General features: G+C 45.5%; 1 protein-coding gene across 1 annotated transcript; it reads left to right on the top strand.

Moving 5' to 3' along the window:
• PCP4L1 (Purkinje cell protein 4 like 1) lies at positions 1–26,987 on the top strand. The gene is made up of 3 exons (XM_047784080.1): positions 1–230; positions 24,128–24,182; positions 25,376–26,987. The coding sequence occupies exons 1-3, from the start codon at positions 222–224 to the stop codon at positions 25,516–25,518; spliced, it is 207 nt and encodes a 68-aa protein (XP_047640036.1). The 5' UTR covers positions 1–221; the 3' UTR covers positions 25,519–26,987.
• The last annotated feature ends 812 nt before the right edge of the window (positions 26,988–27,799 follow it).

Genomic DNA, 27,799 nt, shown 5'->3' with positions numbered 1-27,799 from the left:
TTTGACAGGACAGGGTCGGAAGGGGATTCCTAGCCGGGAGCGGAGCGCTAGGATCCGGGGTGCGGGAACACTAGCAGCCGCTCTCCGCACTAACTTTCCTCCCTCCTCAGAGGGGCTCCTGCTTCAGAGCCCGGCAACTGGCGGCCGTCGCCCGTGCAGCCCTAGGGCCCTTCGTCTCCCCTGCACGTGCCGCGCCCTGCGCGCCGCGTCCGGCCGCCAAGATGAGCGAGGTGAGAGGCGCTGCCCGGTCCGGCCGCTGCGGGCCAGGGCCAGAGTTGCGGCGCGGGGAGATCACGGCTCCGGGTCCCGGGGCGGCGAGGGAGGGCACGGCAGCCCAGAGTCGCGGAGAACCCTCCAGGGGCGCCCCACTGCCCCTCTGGGAAAGCTCCCACCTCAGGGCCCTGGGGGACAATTGGAAGAGGGAGGCTTTAAGTCCCCCGACTGTGGGCGGTGATCTTGAGAAACTGGAATCAGGTGTAGAGTGGGAGCACTGAGGTCTCAGGTCGTGCCTTATCCTCAGGATACTGCACTCCGCATCTGTCTTACACTGACTGCCCCGAGGTTACTCGGGCTTCCCTCACTGCTCTGATTTCTGAGAAAAACGTTCTCTTCTGTCCTCCCTCTCTTAGGGCTGTATTGCTCTTACATTTTTTGTGTAGCATTCAGGGAGAACTCCAGCCTTCACCCCCTGGACCACTTTGCCCCTTTTAGGAAGGTGGCATCCTGCCCTCCACTCATTCAATCAAGAACCAACAGTTGGAGGGACCGTTTCTGATATTCAGAAACGCTGTAGTGGGGGCTTGTCTGGTTCCTGAGGAGATGTCCCCTTCAAGAGTAGACCTCCCTCTGGAGTGCTTGTTACATCCCTAGTTTCCACAGGCTCCCTGGTCATCCCAGCTAGACCCAGTCCATTAACGGTGACTTCCTCTAGTCAAAGAACACTGTCCATCAGTGGGAGTCAGATCAGAGACTGGAAAAGACCTCTCCCATTGTTTGACTGCATTTGTAGGCATCTGGGGACAAGGATCTTCCTTTCTGAGTAAAGTCAGTATGGGCAGTAGTATCACAAGCTTGCTTTCTGCAGTCCCTTTCCTAGTACCCAGGATCTTGTGTTAAATCCAACTTCTCAGCTAAACGCCAGATCCCAGCTCTGCTACTTACTAGCTTTGTGACCTTAGGCAAGTTTACTAAACCTTTTTCTGCTTCAGTGTTTTATCTGCAAAATGAGGGTTATATTGGTTGTTCTAATGATTAAGTGAGATAATATATGGAGATTACTTAGAACAGTACCTAGCAGAGAGTAGGCACTCAATCTATGTTAGCTACTGTCCTTTTTTTTTTTTTTTTTAGTATTATTATTATTTATTTCAGAAAACCAGCACGAAAATTCTCAAGGATAGGGGTTCCCAATGTGGCTCAGTGGTAATGAATCCGACTAGTGTCTATGAGGTTGTGGGTTCAATCTCTGGCCCCCCTCAGTGGGTTAAGGATCTGGTGTTGCTCTGGTGTAGGTCACAGACATGGCTTTGATCTGGCATTGCTGTGGCTGTGGTGTAGGCAGGCAGCACAGCTCGAATTTGACTCCTAGCCTGGGAACTTCCCATATGCCATGGGTGCGGCCTTAAAAAAAAAAAAAAATCTTAAGGATACAAGGTTAGTGAAGGGATAGGACCCCTGGAGCCAAGGTCTCAGTTTAGATCTTCATCTTTAGTAGGAGCACTGTTGTCTCCTACTAAAAGTTGTCCTGGGAGCCAATTAGTGCCAGCTACTACATTTTGGTTGTCAGGTCCACTAAATTTATCCTGGAAAATTCAGCTAGTCTAGGAGCTGTGGATGAACTTAAGTGGTTTCCTGTCCCTTAGATAGTTGTGACTGTGACCATGGCAGCTTGTCAGAAAGAAAAGGGGGGTGGGGGCAGGGAGATTCAATCTTCTTTCCTCTTGCTTCTTTCAGCCCTAATATAAGAAGAGAGGTTTTCTCTGCCCTCTTCACTGAGTTCAACGCCCCCTCTAGTGTTTCTAAATCTGCAAGTTGCAATTCAAGCCATCCCCTGGGAGTTTGTGATCTGAAGGCTATACCAACTTGAAGATGTGGGGTTAGCCTGTGCTTTTGGGGGGAAGTGCACAGCCTGTCTGTAGGATATACTACAGGGGCTGGGATTTAGGATGGTATTTGTTGAAGTGACAAAGCTGTCACAAAGCAGTGTCAAGGAAAACAGTTTGGTGTTTGAGGGGAAAGTCATCCTGACTGAGCCCTGTACTTGGCTAGTCTCGATCAGGAGCTCAATAGAATGACAAGAATAGGATCCTTGGATGGGACCAACTGTCAGTGTCTGCAGGGCTGCCCAGCCTCCCAGCCTGTCAGAGTGAACTGGTTCTAACTAGCAATTTAGCCCTCGAAGCTGCCTCCTAATAGGGAGCTGAGCATGGCTTCACAATGAGTATTTATAAAATCTAGAAGCAGCCACCTGGGCTTATACAGAGGCTAGCTTCTCTGAACCAGATCCCCAAAGGGTCTCTGCTTCCCTAGAGGCCAAGACCCAGCCTGTTTTCTTCCTCTTGTAAAAGGTGTGATGAAAAGCGGAAGTATTGTTCAGAGCTCTGGAGCTCTAGGGAGATTCCAAACTGCTTTACTCCCCTCGGCTCAGCCCCGGGGGGTCTCCTCTTTCAGGCTGGAGTTCTAGCCCAAGAAAGCTCTGTGCACCCTGAATCTTATGTAAGCTTCACCTCCTCCACCTGCTTCTTTTCTTGCTTCAGAGAAACTGTGTGAAATGAGGGGATTTGGGATCTCCTTAAGAGATTCCCATTTCAAATGAAGAACAATAATTGGGGAGGAGAATCCAGACCTACAGCAACTGAAAATGTAGGGTCCTGGTGGGGTTGCTGGGGAGGGTCTCTGGTTGTGCTTTACCTTCCTGACTCTTTGCTGTCACTCGGTACTGCAGCAGAGCATTTCCTGGTGAGTGTGTGTGTGTGTGTGTTCATGCGCAGAGGAGCTGCAGGGACTCATCTCCAGCTTGTCTGCATTCACAGCTGCAGGCAGGACTTGATTGCTGTGAATCACAGTCTATCTCTTATAGTTTAATAACTTTTTGTTAGTTTCAGTGAAGGATGGGAATGAGAGATGCTTTCTGTCCCTGAGGGCTCTTTGCTATAATCCCTTGTCATATGTTGTAGCTGGCTGCTTAAAGCACAGTTCTGTGATCCTGTTGTACTTCTCAATTGTAAGAAGCCCAGCTGGAGGGATCTCCTGGTCCAGCAGCCATTTGTTGAAATGGGGGTTATGGACAACTGGTAGCTAGTCCCATGGTGTCTGTCCCCAAGCAGATGGGTGATGGAGCAAAGGACAGAGCAATTAGAAACCTCACTATGGGAGTTCCCGTCGTGGAGCAGTGGTTAACGAATCCGACTAGGAACTATGAGGTTGCGGGTTCGGTCCCTGCCCTTGCTCAGTGGGTTAACGATCCGGTGTTGCCATGAGCTGTGGTGTAGGTCGCAGACGCGGCTCGGATCCCTCGTTGCTGTGGCTCTGGCGTAGGCCGGTGGCTACAGCTCCGATTCGACCCCTAGCCTGGGAACCTCCATATGCTGAGGGAGCAGCCCAAAGAAATAGCAAAAAGATAAAAAAAAAAAAAAAAAGAAAGAAAGAAACCTCACTATGGGAGAGTTTAGAACCAGTACTCCCTCCTATATTACTCTGCCTGCTGTCCTCTTAGGTAATAGGAGTGGGATATCACACTCTGGGGATCCCATTCTCTTTCCTGTGCATATCTGTCAAATCTACACCCTTCTCCACAACGGAAGTTTGGTCAGGGTGACATCACTCTGTTTTCTTCTGTGAATCCGGTTTTTAGGGAACCTGATAGGTCTTTGCAGGAAATCCAAGTTTCTCTCTCTCAATGGTATTTTGTTACTATGATGGTTATATTGGACGTATAAAATAGAAGGGCTAGGTACTTGGTATTGGAAAGCCTTCCACCTCTAGAAATATCTGTCTTCTGAAGTAAGGGAAATCAGAACTTAGTTCTAGAACTTGCTCAACCCTTTCTTAGTCACCCATCCAGGTTGTTGGCTTTAGCTGCTTGAGTGGGAGACTCTGGCTGGTAAAAGTGGATGACCCAGGAATATAGATGACTCTTTTTTCTAAGCTGCAGCTGTGATCAGTTAAGTCTTAGAATGTCAAGTATCTACAGATTCATAAGTCTCCCATAAGTTCAAACATACAAAGCTGATGTGTCTTCTATGTCTGTCCATGGAGGGTCTTAAATGATGAAAGTGATGGAGATTGGGTTATTAAGGGAGGGGAGGAAGAAAGAGCAGGTCAATAATAGCCTTTCAAGGTAGTGGTTCTCTGATTACCTCCCCCTCTTTTCATTCTGTTTTTCTATAGTTCCAAATAGTCTTTCATGATTTTGTGTTATCACAGAAAAAATTAACTTGGTTTTGTAAAAATCGTTCTAGATAGAAATACAGGTAGGTATAGGAGTTCCTGTTGTGGCTCAGCAGTTATGAACCCAACTAGTATCCATGAAGATGCGGGTTCAATCCCTGGCCTCGCTCCGTGGGTTAAGGATCCGGCATTGCTGTGAGCTTTGGTGTAGGTTGCTGATGTGTTACAGTCAGGTCCCGCGTTGCTGTAGCTGTGGTGTAGGCCGACAGCTGCAGCTCCCAGTCTACCTCTAGCTTAGGAATTTCCACATGCCACAGGTGTGGCTCTAAAAAGCAAAAAAAAAAAAAAAAAAAAGAAAGAAAGAAAGAAAGAGGAGTTCCCATCATGGCTCAGAGGTTAACGAACCTGACTAGGATCCATGAGGATGCAAGTTCGATTCCTGGCCTCACTCAGTAGGTTAAGGATCTGACATTGCCATGAGCTGTGGTGTAGGTCGCAGACATGTCTTGGATCCCACGTTGCTGTGGCATAGGCCGGTGGCTACAGCTCTGATTAGATCCCTAGCCTGGGAACCTCCATATGCCACAGGTGTGGCCCTACAAAGACCAAAAAAAAAAAAAAAAAAAAAAAAGAATGAAAGAAAGAAAGAAAAAAAAGAAAGAAATACAAATACATCAAAACATTTTATGATATAATTTTGGATTTCTTAAAGAGCCCTAAAGATCATTTGCTCCAGTCTTCTCATTGTATAGATGAGGAAACTGATACCTAAACCTTATCTAAGTTTACACTGCGTTAGAACCAAAAATAGGACACAGAGCTGCTGCTTTCTTATCCCTGAAGAACTTACCCTAAAACTATTTTAACATCCAACTCCAGTGAGAGAATGATTTAATTTGCATGCAACTTTGAAGGCATGTATTACAAATACTGTCCGTAGGAAATCTAAGAAGTGTGATTTAATAAATCCTGAGCAAGAAGATAGACCAACATAGGATGATATTTTTCAACAGGGTATATTTTGGTAGAATACTAAGCAGGGTTAGCATTATTCTTCCTTATGCAAGATGCCCAGTCACCTTAAAAACTGGTGCAATGAATGTGCTGAAGTGGTGTAGGTAAGTTAACAGGAGTAAAGGAAGGGGGAAGGCTGGAGGTCCTCTTTTCATGGTTCTTAGTTTCTGGTGTCAATCACTGACTTCCTTAACTGTAGAGCCTCAAGGACCAGGAGAGGTTTTCTTTTTGGAAAGAAAGGAATGAGCAATTCTCTTAATTCTAAAGTATTTGACTTAGAGGACCTGGTGCAGAAAAGTGGGTATCTAAGTAAAATTGGTATATTATAACTAATGATCAAAGAGACATTGAACCTTTAGTTCTCTTTCATTTGGTCACTTGACTTGCAAAGAGAGTACAAAGTCTTTGGGGGGAGAAATCTAGAAAAGGGAAAGAAAAATGTATTGGGCTGGCAAAGTAAGTGATGAGTACTAAATGCATGATTTTCTAAATCCATATTCCAGAACTGCTCCTCGAGATGGCTTGACTTGCCCAGAACTATTTTACTTGCAAGAGTAAGCCAAGTCAGAAGCAGATCCAAAACCACCTTTTCTAAGAAATCTACATCCCTGCAGGTGCCTACACTTTTGTCACATTCTCCTCCCTGAAGCCTGATTATTGCCTAACTCCAGGCTGACTCCAGGAGGCAGGCTCACCTAGGTTTCCCAACCCCCTATCCAGGGAAAAGAGGTGCTATTTTACCGTTCTTTTGTCCTTGGTGCTGCCTCCCTCCCACACAAAGCCCTCCAGCTGAGTGTTTGCTTTGTAGGCTGTGGTGGGATTAATACGTTTATTTTGGGACATTAACACCATGGGTGGGATGCACATCGAAGATTATAGTAATAAATGATACTTTGGCACCACTCTCTCTCCCCCACTTGCTACCCTCAGTATGGGGTGAAGGCAGTTCCAAGCTGTGTGCAGAGCACCGCAAATAACCACGAATTAAACTGTGGCAGCCCTTGTTGGGGGGAACTGGCCGGGGCTGTTGACTCATTGCATACCATGAGCTGGCATAACTAAGGAATTCTGCTGCTGACTTCAGTGGGGGGTACTGCTATTCCAGGAAACAGGGGTGGGGTGACTGAGGGGGAAAGGACAGACCAGGGGGCTTGGGAACTCAAACTGCTTAGGGTCTATTCCTGTCTTAGGAGGCACCTAAGCTCTAAGATATTTGGGTTGTATTCCATACATTAGGAGAAGAACATGTGTATGCAGAACCTTGAGTGAGGATTCCTAGTTCTTTTTTTGTTATCTTGAGGATGACCTTGAGCAAGTCTTTCTGAAGCTGTTTTGAGGACTGCAGCTGGTTGCTGCACTGAAAGAATTGAAATGGTTCCAACAGTGCTCCAAAAACAGCAGTCCAGGGTCTTTCAGGGTCACCAGGGGATCCCAAAGGCCTCTCTAAGGATCTTTAGCAGTGGATTTCATTTAACAGCAGGGGGAGAATATATTAACAGGGATAGAAGGGTCCCGGGCAGGGGGGCGCGGGGGCTGAAGCCTCTCTGTCACTCCTTGAAAGCTGACGCACTAATTCCTGTCGCCCTTCACTTTCTGCACCTCTAAAGCAAGCAGGAAGCTTACAAAGCCTAGGAGAATAGGCTTTATGTCAATACAAAGGCAAGAAAGGGGGCTTTGGGACTCAGATTTAGGATTTTTAGGATTCCGGCCCTTTTTCGATTTCCCTGCCCTGGACTGTAGAATAGGATTCTGAGTCCTTGTGTCTATTCATCTGAACAAAGTAATTTTTTTTTTTTAAATCTTTTCTAGGGCTGCACCCACAGCATATGGAGGTTCCCATAGGCTAGGGGTCTAATCCAAGCTATAGCCACTGGCCTACGCCACAGCATTGCGGGATCCAAGCCACATCTGCGACCACAGCTCACAGCAACACTGGATCCTTTATTTATTTATTTATTTATTGTCTTTTAGCCATTTCTTGGGCTGCTCCCGCGGCATATGGAGGTTCCCAGGCTAGGGGTCGAATTGGAGCTGTAGCCGATGGCCTTTGCCAGAGCCACAGCAACGCAGGATCTGAGCCGCGTCTGCAACCTACACCACAGCTCACGGCAATGCTGGATCCCCAACCCACTGAGCAAGGGCAGGGACCGAACCCGCAACCTCATGGTTCCTAGTTGGATTCGTTAACCACTGAGCCACGACGGGAACTCCTGAACTAAATAATTCTAACAGTTCTATGATGTGTATATAATGTGTTTTCATCTGCCCAGCATCCAAACTATATCACACGAAGTCAGAGTATATGTAATCCATGACAAAATAGTTTTAATCAGATATAAAACATTTAAAAAAATAATAAAAAAGGAATACTGGAGGGTGTATGGTGAAGTGCTCCTTAGTTGCTGTCTGTTGCTGCTGTTAACAACCTGTGATACCTCTCTAAAGAGCCCGGTGGGATGAAGAGTATGGGGAAATCTGGCTAGTTTATCTTTCCCATGGTTAGTTCTAACTTGCTGCTTGGAGCAGAGGGGGTGACACTATCTTGCCTCTTCTTCTGACAATGGTTGCTGTGGCAACACCATTAAAGATGAAAGAGACAAAGAAAGGAAGAATCAAAGCCTGAGAAGGGGGCAGGGCAAGTAGGGCCTAGAGTTGTAGGTTACCTAGTCCCCAATAGCAGCAACAGGGAAACAGCATCTAAGTTGCTACCACTTTGACTATTCTCAGGTGCTTTGCCAAGACAGTAGTGACAAACTATCCTTCTGAGGCAAGGAATAGATTTACATAATCATCTCTATGGTACAAAAGTGGATGAAAGAATTTGATTGAGGAGATATGGTTTATTCGCTTCTGAACACTAACCATCTTCTCCTTGTGGCCTACAACTCAAAAAAAAAAAAAAGGTGTTTGTGTCTAAGGGTTTTTGAAATGAAACATGAGCATCAATGGAGTTGTTGTATTGGTGGTCCTCTCTTGTCCACCCCTGGAGGCTCTAAGAGTACAGCTGCTGTAGGGAATACAATTTTCTTTCTTTCTCTCTCTCTTTCTCTCTCTCTTTCTTTCTTTCTTCTTTCTTTCTTTCTTTCTTTCTTTCTTTCTTTCTTTCTTTCTTTCTTTCTTTCTTTCTCTCTTTCTCTCTTTCTCTCTTTCTCTCTTTCTCTCTTTCTCTCTTTCTCTCCTTCTTTCTTTCCTTCTTTCACACCACAGCTCACGGCAACGCTGGATCCTTAACCCACTGAGTGAGTCCAGGGATTGAACCTGTGTCCTCGTGGATACTAGTGAGATTAATTTCCTCTGAGCCACAATAGGAACTCCCACAATACAGTTTCTATCCAAGCAGACTATTGCTGGGCCCTTTACCAGAGATTTAGAGCCATTGTCAGCATTTTGGGGGATACACATTGGGAATACAGGGAGATTGTGATTTCCAGGGTTGTTTCAAGTAAAAAGAGATCAGTTACTCTTTGGATAGCAGAATAAACCTCAAGGGCCCTTGGAGTAATCCCAGGTATTCCCTTCCTCCTTCAGTCCTACTTAGTGAAGATGTAATCTGTGGCAACTCAACTCTTTGCTTCTAGGACTTTAACCATGCAACAGCCCAGTAACTACTCCTTATATATATGTATGTATATAATATACTTTACTTTACTTTTTATTTTTTGTCTTTTTTTAGGGCCACACCTGCAGCATATGGAGGTTCCCAGGCTAGGGGTCTAATCAGAGCTGTAGCCCCTGGCCTACGCCACAGCCACAGCAATGAGGGATCAGAGCTTCGTCTGCAACCTATACCACAGCTCGCAGCAATGCAAGTAGATATTATTTGTCTTCTGTGGATGAGAGGTCTGAGCATAGCAAAGCTAAATGATTTTCCTAATGTCACACAGATAGAAATGGCAGAGCTGGAATAGTCAGTGTAGATCCAGGATATGAACCTAGATCTGTCTAACTCTACCTAATGTGACATGTTGCTTCCCCCAAGAATTTGAGGCTTGAGAAAAAAAAATTTTTTTTCTTTCTTTTTGGGGCCGCACCCTCGGCACATGGAGGAGGTTCCCAGGCTGGAGGTCAGATTGGAGCTACAGCTGCTGGCCTACGTGACAGCCACAGCAATGTGGGATCTGAGCTGTGTTGGTGACCTACACCATAGCTCATAGCAACATGAGATCCATAACCCACTGAGCAAGGCCAGGGATCGAGCCTGTATCCTCATGGATGCTAGTTGGTATCATTACTGCCAAGCCACAACAGGAACTCTGTGAAAAATATAATTCACATAAACAAATATCTATTGAGTACCTACTATGTGTAATACATAGGTTGCAATTACTACAAGTGATACATAAATAAATGGGAAGTGTGGACTGTGCTTTCAAGGAAATGGACTCTGGTGGGGTGGTGAGGGTGGGGAAGGGGAGATAAGACAGTTACACAAAATCTATAAAATAGGTAATATGAAATATACTTTTAGATAAGTTCATCCCCTTCATCCTCAGCTCTCTTTTAGGCACATATGCTTAAGTGAGGAAAAGCAGTGACCTGGTTTCAAAATCTCAGAACCAGCTACAGCGTGGAGGCCCTCAGCTATCTGAAAATAAATTATATTTCAGAAATATAGGTGAGGGAGTTCCCATCATGGCTCAATGGTTAACGTACCCGAATAGTATCTATGAGGTTGGGACCTCCAAGTGCTGCAGATGTGGCCTTAAAAGACAAAAAAAAAGGAGTTCCCGTCATGGCGCAGTGGTTAACGAATCCGACTAGGAACCATGAGGTTGCGGGTTCGGTCCCTGCCCTTGCTCAGTGGGTTAAGGATCCGGCGTTGCCGTGAGCTGTGGTGTAGGTCGCAGACGCGGCTCCGATCCCGCATTGCTGTGGCTCTGGCGTAGGCCGGTGGCTACAGCTCCGATTCGACCCCTAGCCTGGGAACCTCCATATGCCATGGGAAGCAGCCCTAGAAAAGGCAAAAAGATAAAAAGAAAAAAAAGAAAAAGAAAAAACTGTATTAGTGTTAGCAGTGGAGAAAAGTGAATGGATTAAGAGATATTTGGGGGTTAAAGTTAACAGGACCTAATATTGAATTGGATATACCATGTGAAGAAAGATGTCAAGAACAATTTCTAGGTTTCTGGCTTGTACAGCTGGATGAAACGGGGAATACTTGCAGAGGACTAGGTTGGGTAAGTAGGATTAGGAATTTAATTTGAGACGCAAAGAACTTGAAATGTCTATAAGACATCCAAGTGGAGATATTTTAAAGCTCAGAGAAGAGGTCTGGGATAGAGATATGCAGTCTGCCCGCCACATCCACAGGTTTCACTAACAGCGAATTGAATTTCTGAATCCAAGGATGCAGAACCCATGGGTATTGGAGGGCCAACCGTACTGTGCATTTTATATAAGGGACTTGAGCAGCTGCAAAATTTGGTATCCTTGGGGATCCTAAAACCAATCATCCTCAGATACCAAGGGAAGGTGGTACATTTGAGTCCTCCACAGCTTCTGTGCTGTTTGGTATGGTAACTATGAACAACTTGTAGCTATTTAGTTTATTAATTATTAATTATTACATAAATTTATGTTTTATTCCTCTGTTTCACTAGCCACATTTTAAAATAGCCTCATGTGCCTAACGGATACCATATATTGAACAGCCCAGATATAAAACATTTCTATCATTGCAGGAGTCTGCAAATGTTTTCTGTAATGGGCCAGGTAGCAAATATCTTTGTCTTTGTGGGCCATGTGGTCTCTGCTGCATTTACTTAATTCTGCTGTTGTGGTACCAAAGCAGCCACAGACAATACGCAAACAGTGGGCACGGCTAAGTTCCAGTAAAACTTTATTTACGGAAAACAGGCTGCAGTCCAGATTTGGCAGTGAGGAGTAGTTTGCTATCACCTCTTCTATTAGACGGTACTGGTATAAATGATAACTTCAGTTATAGGTACATGTAAGATCATCTAGGAAAAGAGAACAGAGGAGAGCCTAGCCCTCAATACTCAAATGTTGGGCAGAAGTATCCAGAAAGATAGGAGAAAAACTAGGAAAAACTGCAATGTCCCAGGAGCCAAGGAAAGAATATGTGTCAAGAAAGATGAAATGAGGAGTTCCTGCTGTGGAACCCTGGGTTAAGAATCCGACTGCAGGAGTTCCCATCATGGCTCATTGGTTAACGAATCCAACTAGGAACCATGAGGTTGCGGGTTTGATCCCTGGCCTCGCTCAGTGGGTTAAGGATCCGGGTTGCAGTGAGCTGCGGTGCAGGTCGCAGACGTGGCTCCGATCCCGAGTTGCTGAGCCTGTGGTGTAGTCCTGGGGCTACAGCTCTGATTAGACCTCCATATGCCATGGAAGCGGCCCTAGAAAAGACAAAAAAAAAAAAAAAGAAGAATCTGACTGCAGTTGCTCAGGTTGGATTCAATCCCTGGCCCAGGAAATTTCATATGCCATGGGTGTGGTCATTTAAAAAAAAAAAGAAGAAGAAAAGAAGAAAGAAGGGTTCCTGTTGTGAATCAGCACTAACGAACCCGACTAGTATCTATGAGGAGGCAGGTTCGATGCCTGGCCTCGCTCAGTGGGTTAAGGATCCGGTGTTGCCATGAGCTGTGGTGTAGGTTGCAGATGCGGCTCCGATCTGATGTCGCTGTGTCTATTGCATAGGCCTGCAGCCACAGCTCCAATTCAGCCCTTAGCCTGAGAACTTCCACATGCTGTCGGCATGGCCCTGAAAAGAGCAAAAAAAAAAGGAAAGAAAAATGAAATGATTAAGAGTGTTGAATGTTGGGAGTTCCCGTCATGGAGCAGTGGTTAACGAATCCGACTAGGAACCACGAGGTTGTGGGTTCAATCCCTGGCCTTGCTCAGTGTGGGTTAAGGATCCCTAGTTGCCGTGACCTGTGGTGTAGGTTGCAGACTCGGGCTCAGTTCCTGCCTTGCTGTGGCTCTGGCGTAGGCCAGTGACTACAGGTCGTATTCGACCCCTAGCCTGGGAACCTCCATATGCCGCGGGAGTGGCCCTAGAAAAGGCAAAAAAAAAAAAGAGTGAATGTTGAATGCTTTAAGAGATCAAGACAAGTGGAGCTGAAACTTTTGCATTTGATTTAGTATCATAGAGAGCATTGGTTCTAAGGAGTCATTTCAGTAGAGTAGGAGTAGAAGCTGGGTTGAAGTGGATTGGAATGTGTGTGGGAGGTGAGGAAATGGAGATAGTAAGTGTTCTGAGAAGTCCAGCTATGAAAAGAGATACTCGAGAGGCCCTGGACCCCCACACCCCCACCCCAGTCACTTTTCTACTCTACCTTTCTAATTGCTCCTTCTCAGCCTTTGCTGGCTTCTTGACCTCTCCTTAACCTTTTCCCCCTTTAAAAAATTAAGGTGTAACTTACATGCAGTAAAATGTACCCGTATCAGGGTATAATTCTGTGAATTTTGACAGTCATGTAATCACCACCACAACAAGATATACAGCAGCTCCTTCATCCTCAAATTCTCTAGTTCCCCTTTATAGTGACCTCTTCCGTGACCTCAGACCTTAGCAGCCACTGATCTGTCTGCTGTCAATATGGTTTTGCCTTTACAAGGAATGTCAGGAGTTCTCTGGTGGCCTAGTGGTTAAGGATCTGGCAGTGTCACTGCTATGGATTGGGTCACTGCTGTGGCGTGGGTTCAGTCCCTGGCCTGGGAACTTCTGCATGCCATGGGTGTGGCCAAGGGGGGGGGGAAAGAAATGTTGTATAATTGGAATTATATAATATATATGTATCCTTTAGGGTCTGGCTTCTTTCACTTAGTATAATGGCTTTGAAGTTCATCCATGTTGTCTGTATCAGTAGTTCATTCTTTCTTTAATTGCTGAGCAGTATTACATTTGGTGGATGTATTATAATTTTTTTTATCCATTCCTCCGTTGAGGGACATTTGGCTGTTTCCAATTTTTGGTGATTATAAAGCTGTTATCAACATTCACTTACAATTTTAACTGTAGATCAAGTTTTAATTTCACTAGGAGTAGGATTGCTCAGTTGTATGATAAATGTACCCTTAAGAGGCTGCCAAGGGTTTTAACGAACCCAACTAGGATCCATGAGGATGAGAGTTTGGTCTCTGGTCTTGCTCAGTGGGTTAAGGATCTGGTGCTGCCAAGCTGTGGTATAGGTCACAGACACCACTAGTATCCGGAGTTGCTGTGGTTGTGGCTCTGGCCGGCAGCTGTAGCTCCAATTACAGCCCTGGCCTGGGAATTTCCGTATGCCATGGGTGCGGCCGTAAAAAGAAAAAGAAAAAAAAAGAGAGAGAGAGAGATTTCATGGTTCCTGTAAATTTCTCAGATTGCATCATCATGAGGTTTGGAGGCCTTCCAGCGAAGAGTCAAGCACAAGGTCCCCACACATGGGCAGAGATGGGGCAGCCAACAGACATCTTCAGGGTACAACGTGGAGCAAGTTGCCCACCCCAGAACACCCCCTTGAAATCCAGAGTGTTGGGAAGAAAAAATTTCCCTGTATTGTCAGTGATGGAGGCCTGCAAATGAACAATAAACAGCCTAACAGATTAACAGAAGGAAAGAAAACGGGCTTTTCTTTTGGCCACACCCACAGCATGCCTGGCCAGGAATCAAACTGATAGGGATGGAGTAGGATAGTTACACTGGTAGTTGTGGAAGTTCCAGTAAGGGACCATAGATAGAGAGGGAACCCTAGGGACTTTGGGAGACCACTCTAAGTTAATAACTGCTCAAGAAGGCCATGAGAACAAGGCAGCCTTGCTCCGCTGGTGGAGGTTGGAGATATGCCTCAGGTCATTGGATGGGGGATGGAGTGAAGCTTGCATTCAGGTTCAGACCAGTGGCAGGAGTTTAAGGACCACCCTTCTGCTGATTTGAATAAGCACTGTGGCAGTCCTAGTTTGACCTTACAGCATCAAATACTCTCTTACCAAGGAGTTACTATGAAGAAAGAGAATGAGGCCGGAGGCTTTTTGAGTTTTATCTCCTTGAGGAAGTCTTGAAGTCCCACAGAAGGGAGAGTCCACAACTTTGAATTGCAGAGGAAACAAAAGTATACTCATGGGGAACTGGCAGCTACTGCCAAGATGATAGAATGGAACATTGGAGCACATAGGCCCAGAGGTGAGGAGAAAAGGAATATAGGAAGGTAGGCACAGAGAAACCAGGGCCCTCTGGGGAAAGGCAAGTGTTGATGGGCCTCACAGTTGCTAATTAGTGTTTGTGTTGAGAATTGAAAAACATTTAGTCCTGTGTGATCAGTGAGGCTGAACTGAACCAAGATCCAACTCACTAGAAACTTGGAATAACAGGCTTGAATGTAAGCAAGGGAGTCATTTGAAATGGAAACTAGTGGAACGATTCTGCACAATAGAATTCTCAAAATCTGAAAGGATAGCATCTGGCCCTGGAAATGAAGAAAACACCCCTAGGCTATGGCTAACCCCTGGGGTCAGCCTGGTGTGCGTCAGGAGCCCACTGAGCAAACATCAAGATGAAAGCTAGAATCAGCATAGTTATTAGCTCAACTAGTAGAGCAGGAATCTGAGTCTCTAGGAATGGTCTGGGATCAGGTTCTCAAATAACACATAAGCTTTCCCACAGAGGCAAGTTAATTAACCTCCTCTGACCTTAGTTTTCTTTCTTTCTTTTTTGCTTTTTAGGACTGCACCCGAGGCATATGGAAGTTCCTAGGCTAGAGGTCGAATCGGAGCTGTAGCTGCTGGCCTACGCCACAGCCACAGCAACGCTGGATCCCTAACCCACTGATCCAAACCAGGGATCCAACCTGCGTCCTCATGGATACTAGTCAGATTTGTTTCCACTGAGCCGCAAAGGGAACTCCTATATATGTAATTATGGATAAGATAAGGTGGGGGTGGCATTCTAAAGTCCTTGATTTCTTCCAGTTCCCCTAGCTGGGTCCTATAAGGAAAAGGAAGGATTTGATAAACAGTTTGTTATTTCTGTTTTTTTGTTGTTGTTGTTGTTTGTTTTCTTTTTTTGCTTTTTTTTCTTTTTAGGGCCACACCTGCAGCATATGGAAGTTCCCAGGCTAGGGGTCTAATTGGAGCTACAGCTGCTGGCCTACACCGCAGCCACAGCAACATGGGATCCTAGCCGCATCTCCGATCTACACCACAGCTCATAGCAACGCCAGATCCTGAACCCACTGAGCGAGGCCTAGGGATCAAACCTGCATCCTCATGGATCCTAGTCGGGTTTGTTATCCACTGAGCCACAAAGGGAACTCCAGTTTGTTATTCCTGATCAGAAGAGTTCAGAATTGAAAGTAGAAGGGCACCTGAAAGTTAATAGTCCATACCTCATGAGAATGAGAGGCTGAGAGAGAGAGAGATTGAGAAATGCTCACCTGTCACAGCTCTTGTGGAGGAGCATCATTCCTCTGGAGGTGTGAGGTGGGTTTTTTTTGCCTTTTTCTAGGGCCACACTCTCGGCATGTGGAGGTTCTCAGGCTGGGGGTCTAATTGGAGCTGTAGCCACCGGCCCACGCCAGAGCCACAGCAACGCGGGATCCAAGCTGCATCTGTGACCTACACCACAGTTCACAGCAATGCCGGATCCTTAACCCGCTGAGCAAGGCCAGGGATCGAACCTGAAACCTCATGGTTCCTAGTCGGATTCATTAACCACTGCACCACACAGGAACTCCGAGGTCTGAGTTTTTATTTTATTATTATTATTATTATTGTCTTTTGCCTTTTCTAGGGCCACTCCTGCAGCATATGGAGGTTCCCAGGCTAGGGGTCTAATTGGAGCTGTAGCTGCCAAGCCTACGCCAGAGCCACAGCAACATGGGATCCAAGCCGCATCTGCGACTTACACCACAGCTCATGGCAACGATGGATCCTTAAACCACTGAGTGAGGCCAGGGATCGAACCCACAACCTCATGGTTCCTAGTCAGATTCATTAACCACTGAGCCACGACGGGAACTCCGAGGTGTGAGTTTTTATAAGAGACAATCTTATAGAACGTGTGATTTCTGATTCACCCAGAGTGGACCTCTGTGCCTCCTTGATTTACCTGAAATACGGTTAATCTGATGGTTGTCAGATGGACGCACCAGAGGACCGTGATTCATTTAAAATTGCCGTGGAGTTCCCACTGTGGTACGGTGGGTTAAGTACCTGACTGCTGCAGCTGTGGCATAGGTTACAGCTGTAGCTCAGATTCGATCCCTGGCCCAGGAACTTCCATATGCCTCAGGAGTGGCCAAAAATAAATAAATAAAATTGTCGAGTTTCTGGAAACCACACAGGATGGTTGGGGCAGAGACCAGGGACCAGTAAAAGGCTGAGTAGGATGTGGAGGATGGGAGCTAACAATTTGCAAGCTAACTGCCCCCACCTGTGACCTCAGCAAATCACTAACCACTAAATCCAGAAATCCAGAGTGTTCAGAGAGACTATTTTGAGAACTGGAGAGGGTGGAGGGAGGAGGGGCAGGACAAAGCCCCAGCATATAACTTTTTAGCAGAAGGTATGAGAGATTTCAGGGGCCACTGTGTGTAATATGGGCTTTCTTCTCCTTTACAGCACCCTTTTCTGGTCTCTGTAGTGACCTCTCATAAATCTAAGCCAAATGGAGCTGAGAATTCCTAGGTGGCCAGACAGCAGCTGAGCCATGGCTCCATTCCAGGGTCAGTAATCTCAGGAGAGACTCAGGAAGGGGACGGCTGGCAGGGTGGAGGGAAAGAGGTGGCCTGTGTGGTTCAGTCCTGAAACATACTCCTGCTTAGAGGATTCTCTAAGCTGATATGAGAAGGAAAGTAGACAAAGACATAGGTACTCAAGGGGAAATATTTCAAATTGGAGTCCAGATTTACCTCCAAAAGTGAGGGGAGATAGAAAGGAATGTATGGATTAAGGAAGAAAAAAGGCTTAGTGAGGGAGAGAGAGGGTTAATGATTAAAGTAAGGATCAGATTCAGGGATTTGCTGGCAATAGGGAAAGTAGGATTGAAGTCAGAGATTATGGGGCTATAGAACTTGCCTCTTGACCCATGACCATCTTGTCTAGACTATTGACTGTTTTTCTATTATTAAACACCCCATCCCTGTCATGTGGAACCTCTTGTGATGGCAGTGTATCGGGGTGGATAGTGTCACCTAGCTAACTGGATCATTATATTGATCATATGCAAAAAAAAAAAAAAAAGGCTATAGTAAGATCATGGGAAGAGAAAAAGAGTAAGGAGGAGTTCCTGCTGTGGGTTAAGAATCTGACTTCAGCTGCTCAGGTAGCTGTGGAAGTGCAGCTTCTGCTCCAGGCCCTTTGCAGGGGGCTAAAGGATCCAGCTGTGCTGCAAAAAGGGTAATGAGTGGCCACTCTCCCAAGAGTCTCAGGAACAACTCTTCTCTCATGGAATTTTTTTTTTTTTTTGTCAGAGGGGGACTAGTAGGAATTCTGTAGGGTTCAGAGAACACTTTTGTGCATGTTCTTTCGGATTTTTTTAAATTTTTATTAAAGTATAGTTGATTTGCAATGTTGTGTAAATTTCTGCTGTATAGCAAAATGACCCAGTCATCAGATTTTTAAATAGATAAGCAATCTGTATCTTTTACAAAATTGGACCATATCAATTTATAATCTACTTTAAAAAACATTAGTTATTTTATAACTGTCTGCTATCCCCATATTTTTCAGTATTCTAGAAATACACAAATCACAAGACTTAAAAAAGCTGTATCACTGTGATCAATATATTCTTTGAAAATCATATGTGATCCATAAAGCCACCCTTACCCCAAATTTTCACAGTAACATCCAAGAGGATGGGATTTTCCATCTACCTAACAATTTTAAAATTTGTAACCTACTTTAATTAATTTATTTATTTATTTATTGCCATTTAGGCCCGCACTTGTGGCATATGAAAGTTCCCTAGCTAGGGGTCAAATCAGAGCTACAGCTGCCGGCCTATACCATAGCCACAGCAACACCACATTTGAGCCAAGTCTGCAACCTATACCACAGCCCACAGCAACGCTGGATCTCTGACCCACCAGGCAAAGCCAGGGATCGAACCTGCATCCTCATGGATACTAGTTGGATTTGTTTCCACTGCACCACAGTGGGAACTCCCATCAGTGTTTTTTTTTTTAATCTTAATAATTTTTGTTTTGCTTTAAATCATTATTTTCTTTTTATTTCCCCTACCTTTTTATTAGAAAAATTTATCTAATAAATATTTATTAGATAAATGAAAGAATTGTTCAATGCCTATCCATATCCTTTCCACCTAGATTCAATAATTGTTAATGGCATATTTGTGACAGTATTAAATTTTGTGAATATGGTGGTTAAGAGTGTGGAGTTTCCGCTGTGACTCAGCGGGTTATGAACCAGACTAGCATCCATGAAGTTTCACGTTCAGTCCCTGACCTTGCTCAGTGGGTCAGGGACCTGGTGTTGCCGTGAACTGTGGTGTAGTTTGCAGACACCACTGGGATCTGGCGTTGTTGTGCCTGTGGTGTAGGCCAGCACCTCTGACTTGACCCCTAGCCCGGCAACTTCCATATGCTGCAGGTGTGGCCCTAAAAAGAAAAAAAAAAAAAAAGAGTGTGGAGTGGAGTCAGTCTGACTGTGTCCCAGTTCCACTGTTTGTTTTTTTTTCTGGCCAGCCCCTCTACCCTGGCCCCTGGGCCAGGGATCAATCCTAGCTGCAGCTGTAACCTATACCACAGCTGTGGCAACACAGGATCCTTTACTTGCTGCACTACAGCCAGAACTCCCCACTGTTTTCTAATGATGTGGCTTGACTTTAGGCAAGATCTTTATGCTCTTTAAGCCTGTTTCCTCAACTCAAAGTAGAATGATATCTCAGAGATTTCGGAGGATTAAATGGGATAGGGTTTGACACATAATAAAGACTCAGTAAGTATTATTTGGGTGCTTGTCTTAGCTCCTGCTCAGCCTGGAAGTTAAGGACAATATCTTGACTGGTTTTAACTTTAAATCTATGTCCATTAACTTCAAGTGGGCCCTTAGGGCTGCCTGGTAATCCTGCCACATCTCACTAGTCATTCACTCTCTGACTTTCTTAGATGACTATTTCACTCAATCACCTCTCTCCTCAAATCTTTAATACTTCCTGACCCTTCTTCACTCTTAGCTGACAACCGTGACTCTTGTTCCCCTGAGAAAATAGAAAAGATCAGAAAAGAGCTTTCATACATTCCCATTACTCTTGCCACTTCCTTGCATTTATATCCATATTCTATGCCTTCATTCCTATAGTGTGGATGTCCATATTTCTAAGGCCAATCCCTCCACTTGTGCACTAGATCCATTTCTTTCGCCTATTTAAGACATCGCCCTAGTTATTATGAGCAAATTATATGCAAATATTACTCTACTTCCTGCATCATCAGTTTTTCCTTTTCTACTAAATCATTCCCATTTTACACTTTCCCATGACCCCACATCCCTCCCCAGCTACTGTCCAGTTTCTTTGGGGCTCTTTAAAGCAAAGCTTCTTGAAAGAGCCATCTTTACTCATACATCCACCAAAAAATCCAATAATTGAGTTCCTGTTGTGGTGTAGCAGGTTAGGGAGCCAGCTATTTCTCTGCAGCGGTGCAAGTTTTATCCCCTGCCTGGTGCAGTGGGTTAAGGATCTGGCATTGCTTCAGCTGTGGCTTGGATTCGATCCCTGGCCACGGAACTTCCATATGCCACAGATGCGGCAAAAAAAACAAAACCCAAATACTCCAATATATTCCATCATGAAAATTGTCCTATCACATCCATCATTACTACCCTAGTCCAAATCAGCATGATCTGGCTTGTATCACTGTAGACCCTCATAATTGTTTCCTGCATTTCTCTCTTGCCTCTCTCTCGTCTACCTCCACCCAGCAGTCAAAATGAATCTTTTTTTGCTCTTTAGGGTCGCACCCATGGCATGTGGACGTTCCCAGGCTAGGGGTCTAATCAGAGCTACAGCTGCTGGCCTACACCACAGCAATGCCAGATCTGAGCCAAATCTGCAGCCTACACCACAGCTCATGGCAATGCCGGATCTTTAACCCACTGAGCAAGGCCAGGAATCGAACCTGCACCTCATGGTTCCTAGTCGGATTCATTGACCACTGAGCCACGACCAGAACTCCGAAATCAACGACGACGGCAACTTCAAAATGAATCTTTAAAAATGTGTCAGACTTGGAGCTCCTATCGTGGCTCAGCGGTTATTGAACCAACTAGCATCCATGAGGACACATGTTCAATCCCTGGCCTGGTTCAGTGGGTTCAGGATCCGGCATTGCCATGAGCTACAGTGTAGGTTGCAGACGCAGCTCAGATCCAACGTTGTTGTGGATCTGGCATAGGCAGATGGCTCTGGTTCCCACTGGACCCCTAGCCTGAGAACCTCCATATGCTATGGTACGGCCCTAAAAGACAAAAAAGACCCCCCTCCCCAAAAAAAGAGTCAGACCATGTTTCCCTCTCCCTCAAACCTTGTAATGCCTTTCCATCAACTCAGAAAACAACAACAACAACAAAAAATCCAGTTTTTGCTCTGGTCCAGAGACACTCATATTCTGGCCACCTACCCAACTTCATTTCTTATATGCTCTCCTTTACTCACTCAGCTCCAGCCATGCTGATTTTCTTACTCTTCCCTGAATATACCAGGCACAAAGCCTGCCTCAGGGATATTCCTTTTGATGTTTTTATCTGCCTTAAACTTTCCTCTCCTAGACATTCACATGGCTTGCTCTGATGTTTCATTCAAACCTTCACTCAAATGTCACTCATCAGGGTCCTGCCTAGACTACTCTGTTTTATTTTCCTTCTTGGCATTTGGCACTAACTGGCATAATTGTTGAAGGAGTTTAGAGATTTAATTTTGCTCACTGCTGTATCTCCAGTGTTCAGAATAATACTTGACATATATTGGGCACTAAAATATTTGCTGAGTGAATGAATCTTGTTTCTTCTATATCCCTTTGGTGCATAGAATAGTGCTGAACACAAGTAAATTCTTGATAAACTTTTATCAAAATAGGGTAGAAACGGCATAATCTGTATAACATAAACTGAATTCTATCAGCTTCTTAAAGCAGAACACTTATATATGGCAGTTATTCAACAAAAGTTTGCCTCGTAAAATAAAGGATAATACTTTATTTTTCGTCATTTTAGGGCTGCACCCTCGGCAAGTGGAGGTTTCCAGGCTAGGGGTCCAATCAGAGCTGTAGCTCCTGGCCTACACCAGAGCCACAGCAACGTGGGATCCAAGCCACGTGTGTGACCTAAACTGCAGCTCACGGCAACGCCGGATCCTTAACCCATTGAGCGAGGCCAGGGATCGAATCCACAACCACATGATTCCTAGTCAGATTCATTTCCCCTGCGCCAAGATGGGAACTCCCTCAAGATTAATTGTACTTTGAGACTGAGGAATGTTCAGTTGAAGCAGTTCTATTGATAAAATTCTGAGGAAGGGAAATCACTCATATTAAATCTAACTGTCCATCTGAGCAGAGAGGCTGGGAAAAAAGCACACAAGTATCAATTGATTAATCTTATTTCAAATTCATGATCTTGGCCTTATGAGGGGCCATAATGCTTCCCAGCAATCCTAGTCCATTCACTCCCCTTACTCTCCTAGATGAGTATTTCATCCCTTCGCACCCCCAGCCCCCACCCTCCTGCCCTCCTTCCTTCAATACCTCTTCCCTTGTCTTGGATGATAACTTTGTTACCTATTTTACTTCAAAAGCAAAGCCAATTAGAAGAGACCTGGCAAATGTTCCGACCCACCTGTATCTGGGTCTGTGTGCTCTGCTTTCCCTCCAGTTACTATGGATGATCTGTTCTTGGCTCCTGTAATACACAAATAGTCTGTAATTTCTACCATCTTATTTTATTTTTTTATTTTTGTCTTTTAGGGCCGCACCCACAGCATAGGGAAGTTCCCAGGCTAGGGGGCGAATTGGAGCTGTAGCTGCCAGCCTACACTACAGCCACAGCAATTCGGGATCCAAGCCATGTCTGCAAGCTACACCACAGCTCACAGCAATGCCAGATCCTTAACCCACTGAGTGAGGCCAGGGATATGAACCCAAGTCCTCATGGATACTAGTTGGGTTCATTACCGCTGAGCCATGACAGGAACTCTGGATTGAAAATATTTTTTAAAATTTCTGGAAAGCAAGACTTCAACTTTCTGCAAGCCAGCAACTATTTCCACAGCATTTACATCATATTTACAACTATTTACATAGTCTTTACATTGTATTAGATATTATGAGTAATCTAGAGATGATTTGAAGTATGTAGGAGGAGTTGCAAATAACTACACCATTTTATATAAAGGACTTGAGCATCCATGGATTTCAGTATCCTCAGGGGTCCTGGAACTATTCCCTCATGGATACCGAGGGACAACTGTATACCCAGAATTGAACTATTTCTCACCACTTCCACTGCTACCTTCTCTTTTTTTTTAGGGGAGGCGGTCATACTCATGGCATATGGAGGTTCCCAAGCTAGGGGTCAAATTGGAGCTATAGCCACTGGCCTACACCACAGCCACAGCAACACCAGATCCTTAACCCACTGAGCAAGGCCAGGGATTGAACACACGTCTTCATGGATACTAGTCAGATTCATTTCCGCTGAGCCACAACGGGATTGCCCACTGCTACCTTCTTGATACAGAGCAACCATTATCTCCTGCCTGATTTTCTACGAAAGTCTCTTAACAGATTTTTCTGTTTCTTCCCAATGCCCTGTCTGTGCAAACTGAAGGTCTCTCACCTCCCTTAAGGTGAAAGTCAAAGTCCTTAAAAAGACTCCTGAAGTTCTACACCATCTGCCCCCCACCTCCAGTTATCTCTGATCTCATCTCTGTCCATCGTTCCTCCTCCCTCCTTCTCTCCACTGCCGGTATATTGGTCTCTTGCTATTCCTCAAACAGGCAAGTCCCACTTCCACCCAAGGACCCTTGAAAGCTCTTGCCTAACATCCACAGCCTTACTCCCTTATCTCCTTCAGCTCTTGGCTCAACTGCCACTTTTTAGAGAGGCTTTTCCTGACCACTCTTTGTAAGACTGTATTTCTCCATTCCCACCCCAGCATCTACTACCTTCCTTCCCTGTCTTTTCTCTATAGCACTTATCACCACTTAACATAATAATTTCGTTTATTCATTTGTCTGTCTATATACTAGAATATAAACTCCATGAGGGCAAGATTTTTTTTTTTGTCTTTTCTGTCTTTTTAGGGCCACACCCATGGAATATGGAGGTTCCCAGGCTAGGGGTCTCATCGGAGCTGTTGCTGCTGGCCTACGCCAGAGCCACAGCAACGCCAGATCCAAGCCACGTCTGCGACCTACACCACAGCTCACGGCAACGCAGGATCCTTAACCCACTGAACGAGGCCAGGGATCAAACCCGCAACCTCATTGTTCCTAGTCAGATTCGTTTTCCCTGCACCACGATGGGAACTCCAGGGCAAGGTTTTTGTCTGTTTTGTCCTCTACAGTTTCCGTAGCACCAATGAATGCTTGTTGAATAAATTTTGATGATTTTTCTACCTTTCTCTGATCTCAAGACCCATTTCTGCAAAAGACTAAGGAAGGTACCTGGTAATGGGAGGGCTTTCAAAATGATGATGGTGGGTCTGAGGGGATGGCATTTTAATACTTCCATGAATATCTAATATTCTGATTTTTCTTTTCCAGCTTAATACCAAAACATCCCCAGCAACCAACCAGGCATCTGTCCCAGAGGAAAAGGGTGAGTGGGGTTGGGCTAGGCAATTTATAGAGCAGGGAAATATAGGGATATGAAGTCAAATAGGGCTATAAGTCTGGAAGCTTCTAAAGTCCAATGTAGCAGGAATAGGAATGTGGGTAAGTGAAACAAAGCGCTAGGTTAGGACTACTATTCTATAGGCTTTCTTCCACTTTTTCCTAAGAAGTAACTCTGCCAGTATTTACTCTTTGATTTTATTTTATTTTTTTATTTTTATTTTTTTGTCTTTTTGCCATTTCTTGGGCTGCCCCGCAGCATATGGAAGTTCCCAGGCTAGGGGTCTAATCGGAGCTGAAGCCGTTGGCCTACACCAGGGCCAGAGCAACTCTGGATCCGAGCCGTGTCTGCAACCTACACCACAGGTCACGGCAACGCCGGATGGTTAACCCACTGAGCAAGGGCAGGGATCGAACCCGCAACCTCATGGTTTCTAGTCGGATTCGTTAACCACTGCGCCACGACGGGAACTCCCTACTCTTCGATTTTAGAAACTGGCTCTGGGGAATTCCCATCATGGCTCAGCGGAAACGTGAGTCTGACTAGGAACCATGAGGTTTCGGGTTAGATCCCTGGCCTCACTCAGTGGGTCAAGGATCTGGCATTGCCATGAGCTGTGGTGTAGGTTGCAGACATGGCTTGGATCCCCAGTTGCTGTGGTTGTGGTGTAGGCCGACAGCTGTAGCTCCAGCTGGACCCCTGGCCTGGGAACTTCCATTTGCTGTGGGTTCAGCCCTAAAATCCAAGAAAAAGAAAAAAAGAAAAAGAAAAAGAAACTCGCTCTGGAATGCTTAGAAACAGGCAGAATGGTAGGAAAAAAACTCATTAAATAATCCCAGCCTCTGTCTCCATCAGATATTGAGGGAAAGCTGGGGAAAGTGAGTGTGCTGTGGGACTCTGAATTGTGGGACTTAGGAATAAATGTTGATAAAAGATATGTGTCATCTTGGTCTAGGAATAGCAAAGCTCCTAGGTAACTACTATAGCTAATTCTCAAACTTGGGACCTTGAATCAGAACTCAAGCTTCTAGGAGAGTGTTCAGGCATTCTTGGTCCCAGCAAAGATTGGGGGACCTCACAAAGTCCAGGAGAAAGTGGACTTTAACCATTGTATTTGGGGCCTGGAGAAAGGGGCATATTCAGGTTTACTCATTAATGAATCTCTCAACTATCTGCAGGGAAAGCTGGCAATGCCAAGAAGGCTGAGGAAGAGGAGGAGATTGACATTGATCTGACGGCACCAGAAACGGAGAAGGCTGCCCTTGCTATTCAGGGCAAGTTCCGTCGATTCCAGAAAAGGAAAAAGGATCCCAGCTCCTGAATATTCAGCCTTGCCCTTCACCCTACTCCCTTCTCTCTCCTTCTCCACAACTCTCCTATGTATCTTTGTCTCTTTGTCCCTCTAGCTTCTCAGTGAGGCAAATTCAACCCTTGTACATTATTTTCTCTGGCCCCCTCAAGCCATTGTAGCCATAGAGGCACAAAGGAACACGGGAAAGATGAAGAATTCAATTGGAAGCCACTAGCCTAAGGGTGGACCTGTTTCTCCAGGGGATACAGTTCCTTGATCAGTACCTATGCCTGCCCTATGAAGTTGATGAACAAGAGGCTTCGAGGTTGAGAGAGGGACCCCTGACGATGTGGAAGGGAAGGGAGAGCCTTCAGAGTCGGGTGCCCAAGGGTAGGGCATGTATGCTGTTCTGCTGGTTACAACAGTCACACTTCAGGTAGCACTTTCCCCCCTTCACGTCCTCCTCACCAGCACCTCAACTTCCCTCCAATGAGCTAAGCCACAGTGGGGATTGGAACCTCCCTCTCCCCTCAGCAGACTTAAAATCAAGCTGCTTCCATGTTAGTGCATGTCAAGTAGACTAGTACCAAAGGAAGGGAGGCTGGGACTGGTAGAGACAAGGAAAAGTTTCCTTCATCATCTAGTCTAGAATCATAACGGGCAGGAGTCAAAGAGGTTCAAGGGGCCACAAGCGGGGAAATGGGAGCTCGGGGAGATTGGGGAAGGAAAGAAAAATGAAGGAGGGGGAGATCTCTAAAGATACAAGTTCCTGCCTGTGAAGGTGTACGATATGAAGGATTCTTGGGGTTTTGCTGAGCTGCCTACCTCTAACCCCTCACGTCTAGCCATCCCCAGAGGCCACACAAACCAAGTGACCCCTGCTGTGGCCACCTGCCCCACCATGCCATCAGAGCAGAAGTGAAATAGCCACTCTGTGTGATTTTAGCATGTTTAATAATTATGAAAATAACAGTAATAAAAAAAAACCTCATGTGGGGCCATTTAACCTTTATTTCTGCTTTTTTTTCTTGGGAGGGATATGAATGTCAGCCTGAGCTGGCCTCAGGGGAGGGTGGTAGAGTAATTGCATATCACTACATGAAGGCACAAGAACCGAACACAGAAATTTGAGAATGAAATTCCTTCCTACCTTCCCCCGACCTTGTCCTCACCTTGATTCACTACCTACATTGTCTTTAACTGCTGCTGTTGCCGCCCCCGGTGTGCACCTGCAAGGATGCTCTTCTCCTTCCCTTTCCCCTTCCAACTGAGAGCATGCTTGGTGGATCTCCCTCTGAAAACAAACCCTATCTTCCTTGCTCTCTATCCCCAAATGATCTATGCTAGCTATCTCTCTTGCTTTGTCTTCCTCCCCCATTCGCCCTCTCCTCCCATTGTTTTATCAAACTTAGGAGAAGTAGAAGACTCTGGGTCAACAGAGAGCACCACTGTCACACTGAAGATTTCAAACCATGAATAAAATGATGGCTTTCAAATGAGCTCATATTGCTGAGGAATGATCTTCTATACATTGAAACCAGAAGCCAAATGCCTGAAGATCTAGCAAGGAATGCTTTTATCTCCTCCACTCTTCTCACGTCACAGTATCTACTCAAGAATACAGAAATTAGGAGTTCCTGCTGTGGCACAGTAGAAATGAATCTGACTGGGAACCATGAGGTTGCAGGTTTGATCCCTGGCCTTGTTCAGTGGGTTAAAGATCCTGCGTTGCCGTGAGCTGTGGTGTAGTTCACAGATGCGGCTAAGATCCCACATTGCCATGGCTGTGGCGGTGGCATAGGCCAGCAGCTGTAGCTCGAATTTGACCCCTAGCCTGGGAACCTCCATATGCTGGGAGTGCGGCCTTAAAAAGCAAAAAAAAAAAAAAAAAAAAAAAAAGAATACAGAAATTAAGGAGTTCTCTTCATGGCTCAGCAGTTAATGATCCCAAATGGGATCCATGAGGATGCAGGTTCGATCCCCGGCCTTGCTTAGTGGGTTGGGGATCCAGTGTTGCCGTGAGCTGTGGTGTAGGTTGCAGACATGGCTCAAATCCCACATGGCTGTGGCTGTGGCTGTGGCTATGGAGTAGGCTGTTGGCAGCTACAGCTCTGATTCAACCCCTAGCCTGGGAACATCCATATGCCGCAGAGGCGGCCCTAAAAAGAAAGAAAGAAAAAGACTCCTGGAATTAAGGAGTTCCTACTGCAGTGCAGCAGGTTAAGGATCTGGAATTGCCACAGCTGTGGTGTAGGTTGCAGCTGCAGCTTGGATTGGATCCCTAGCCCAGGAACTTACATATGCTGTGGGT

The sequence above is a fragment of the Phacochoerus africanus genome, chromosome 6 (genome assembly GCF_016906955.1).
Source record: "Phacochoerus africanus isolate WHEZ1 chromosome 6, ROS_Pafr_v1, whole genome shotgun sequence".
NCBI lineage: Eukaryota > Metazoa > Chordata > Mammalia > Artiodactyla > Suidae > Phacochoerus > Phacochoerus africanus.
This window is presented reverse-complemented; position numbering and strand designations above follow the sequence as displayed.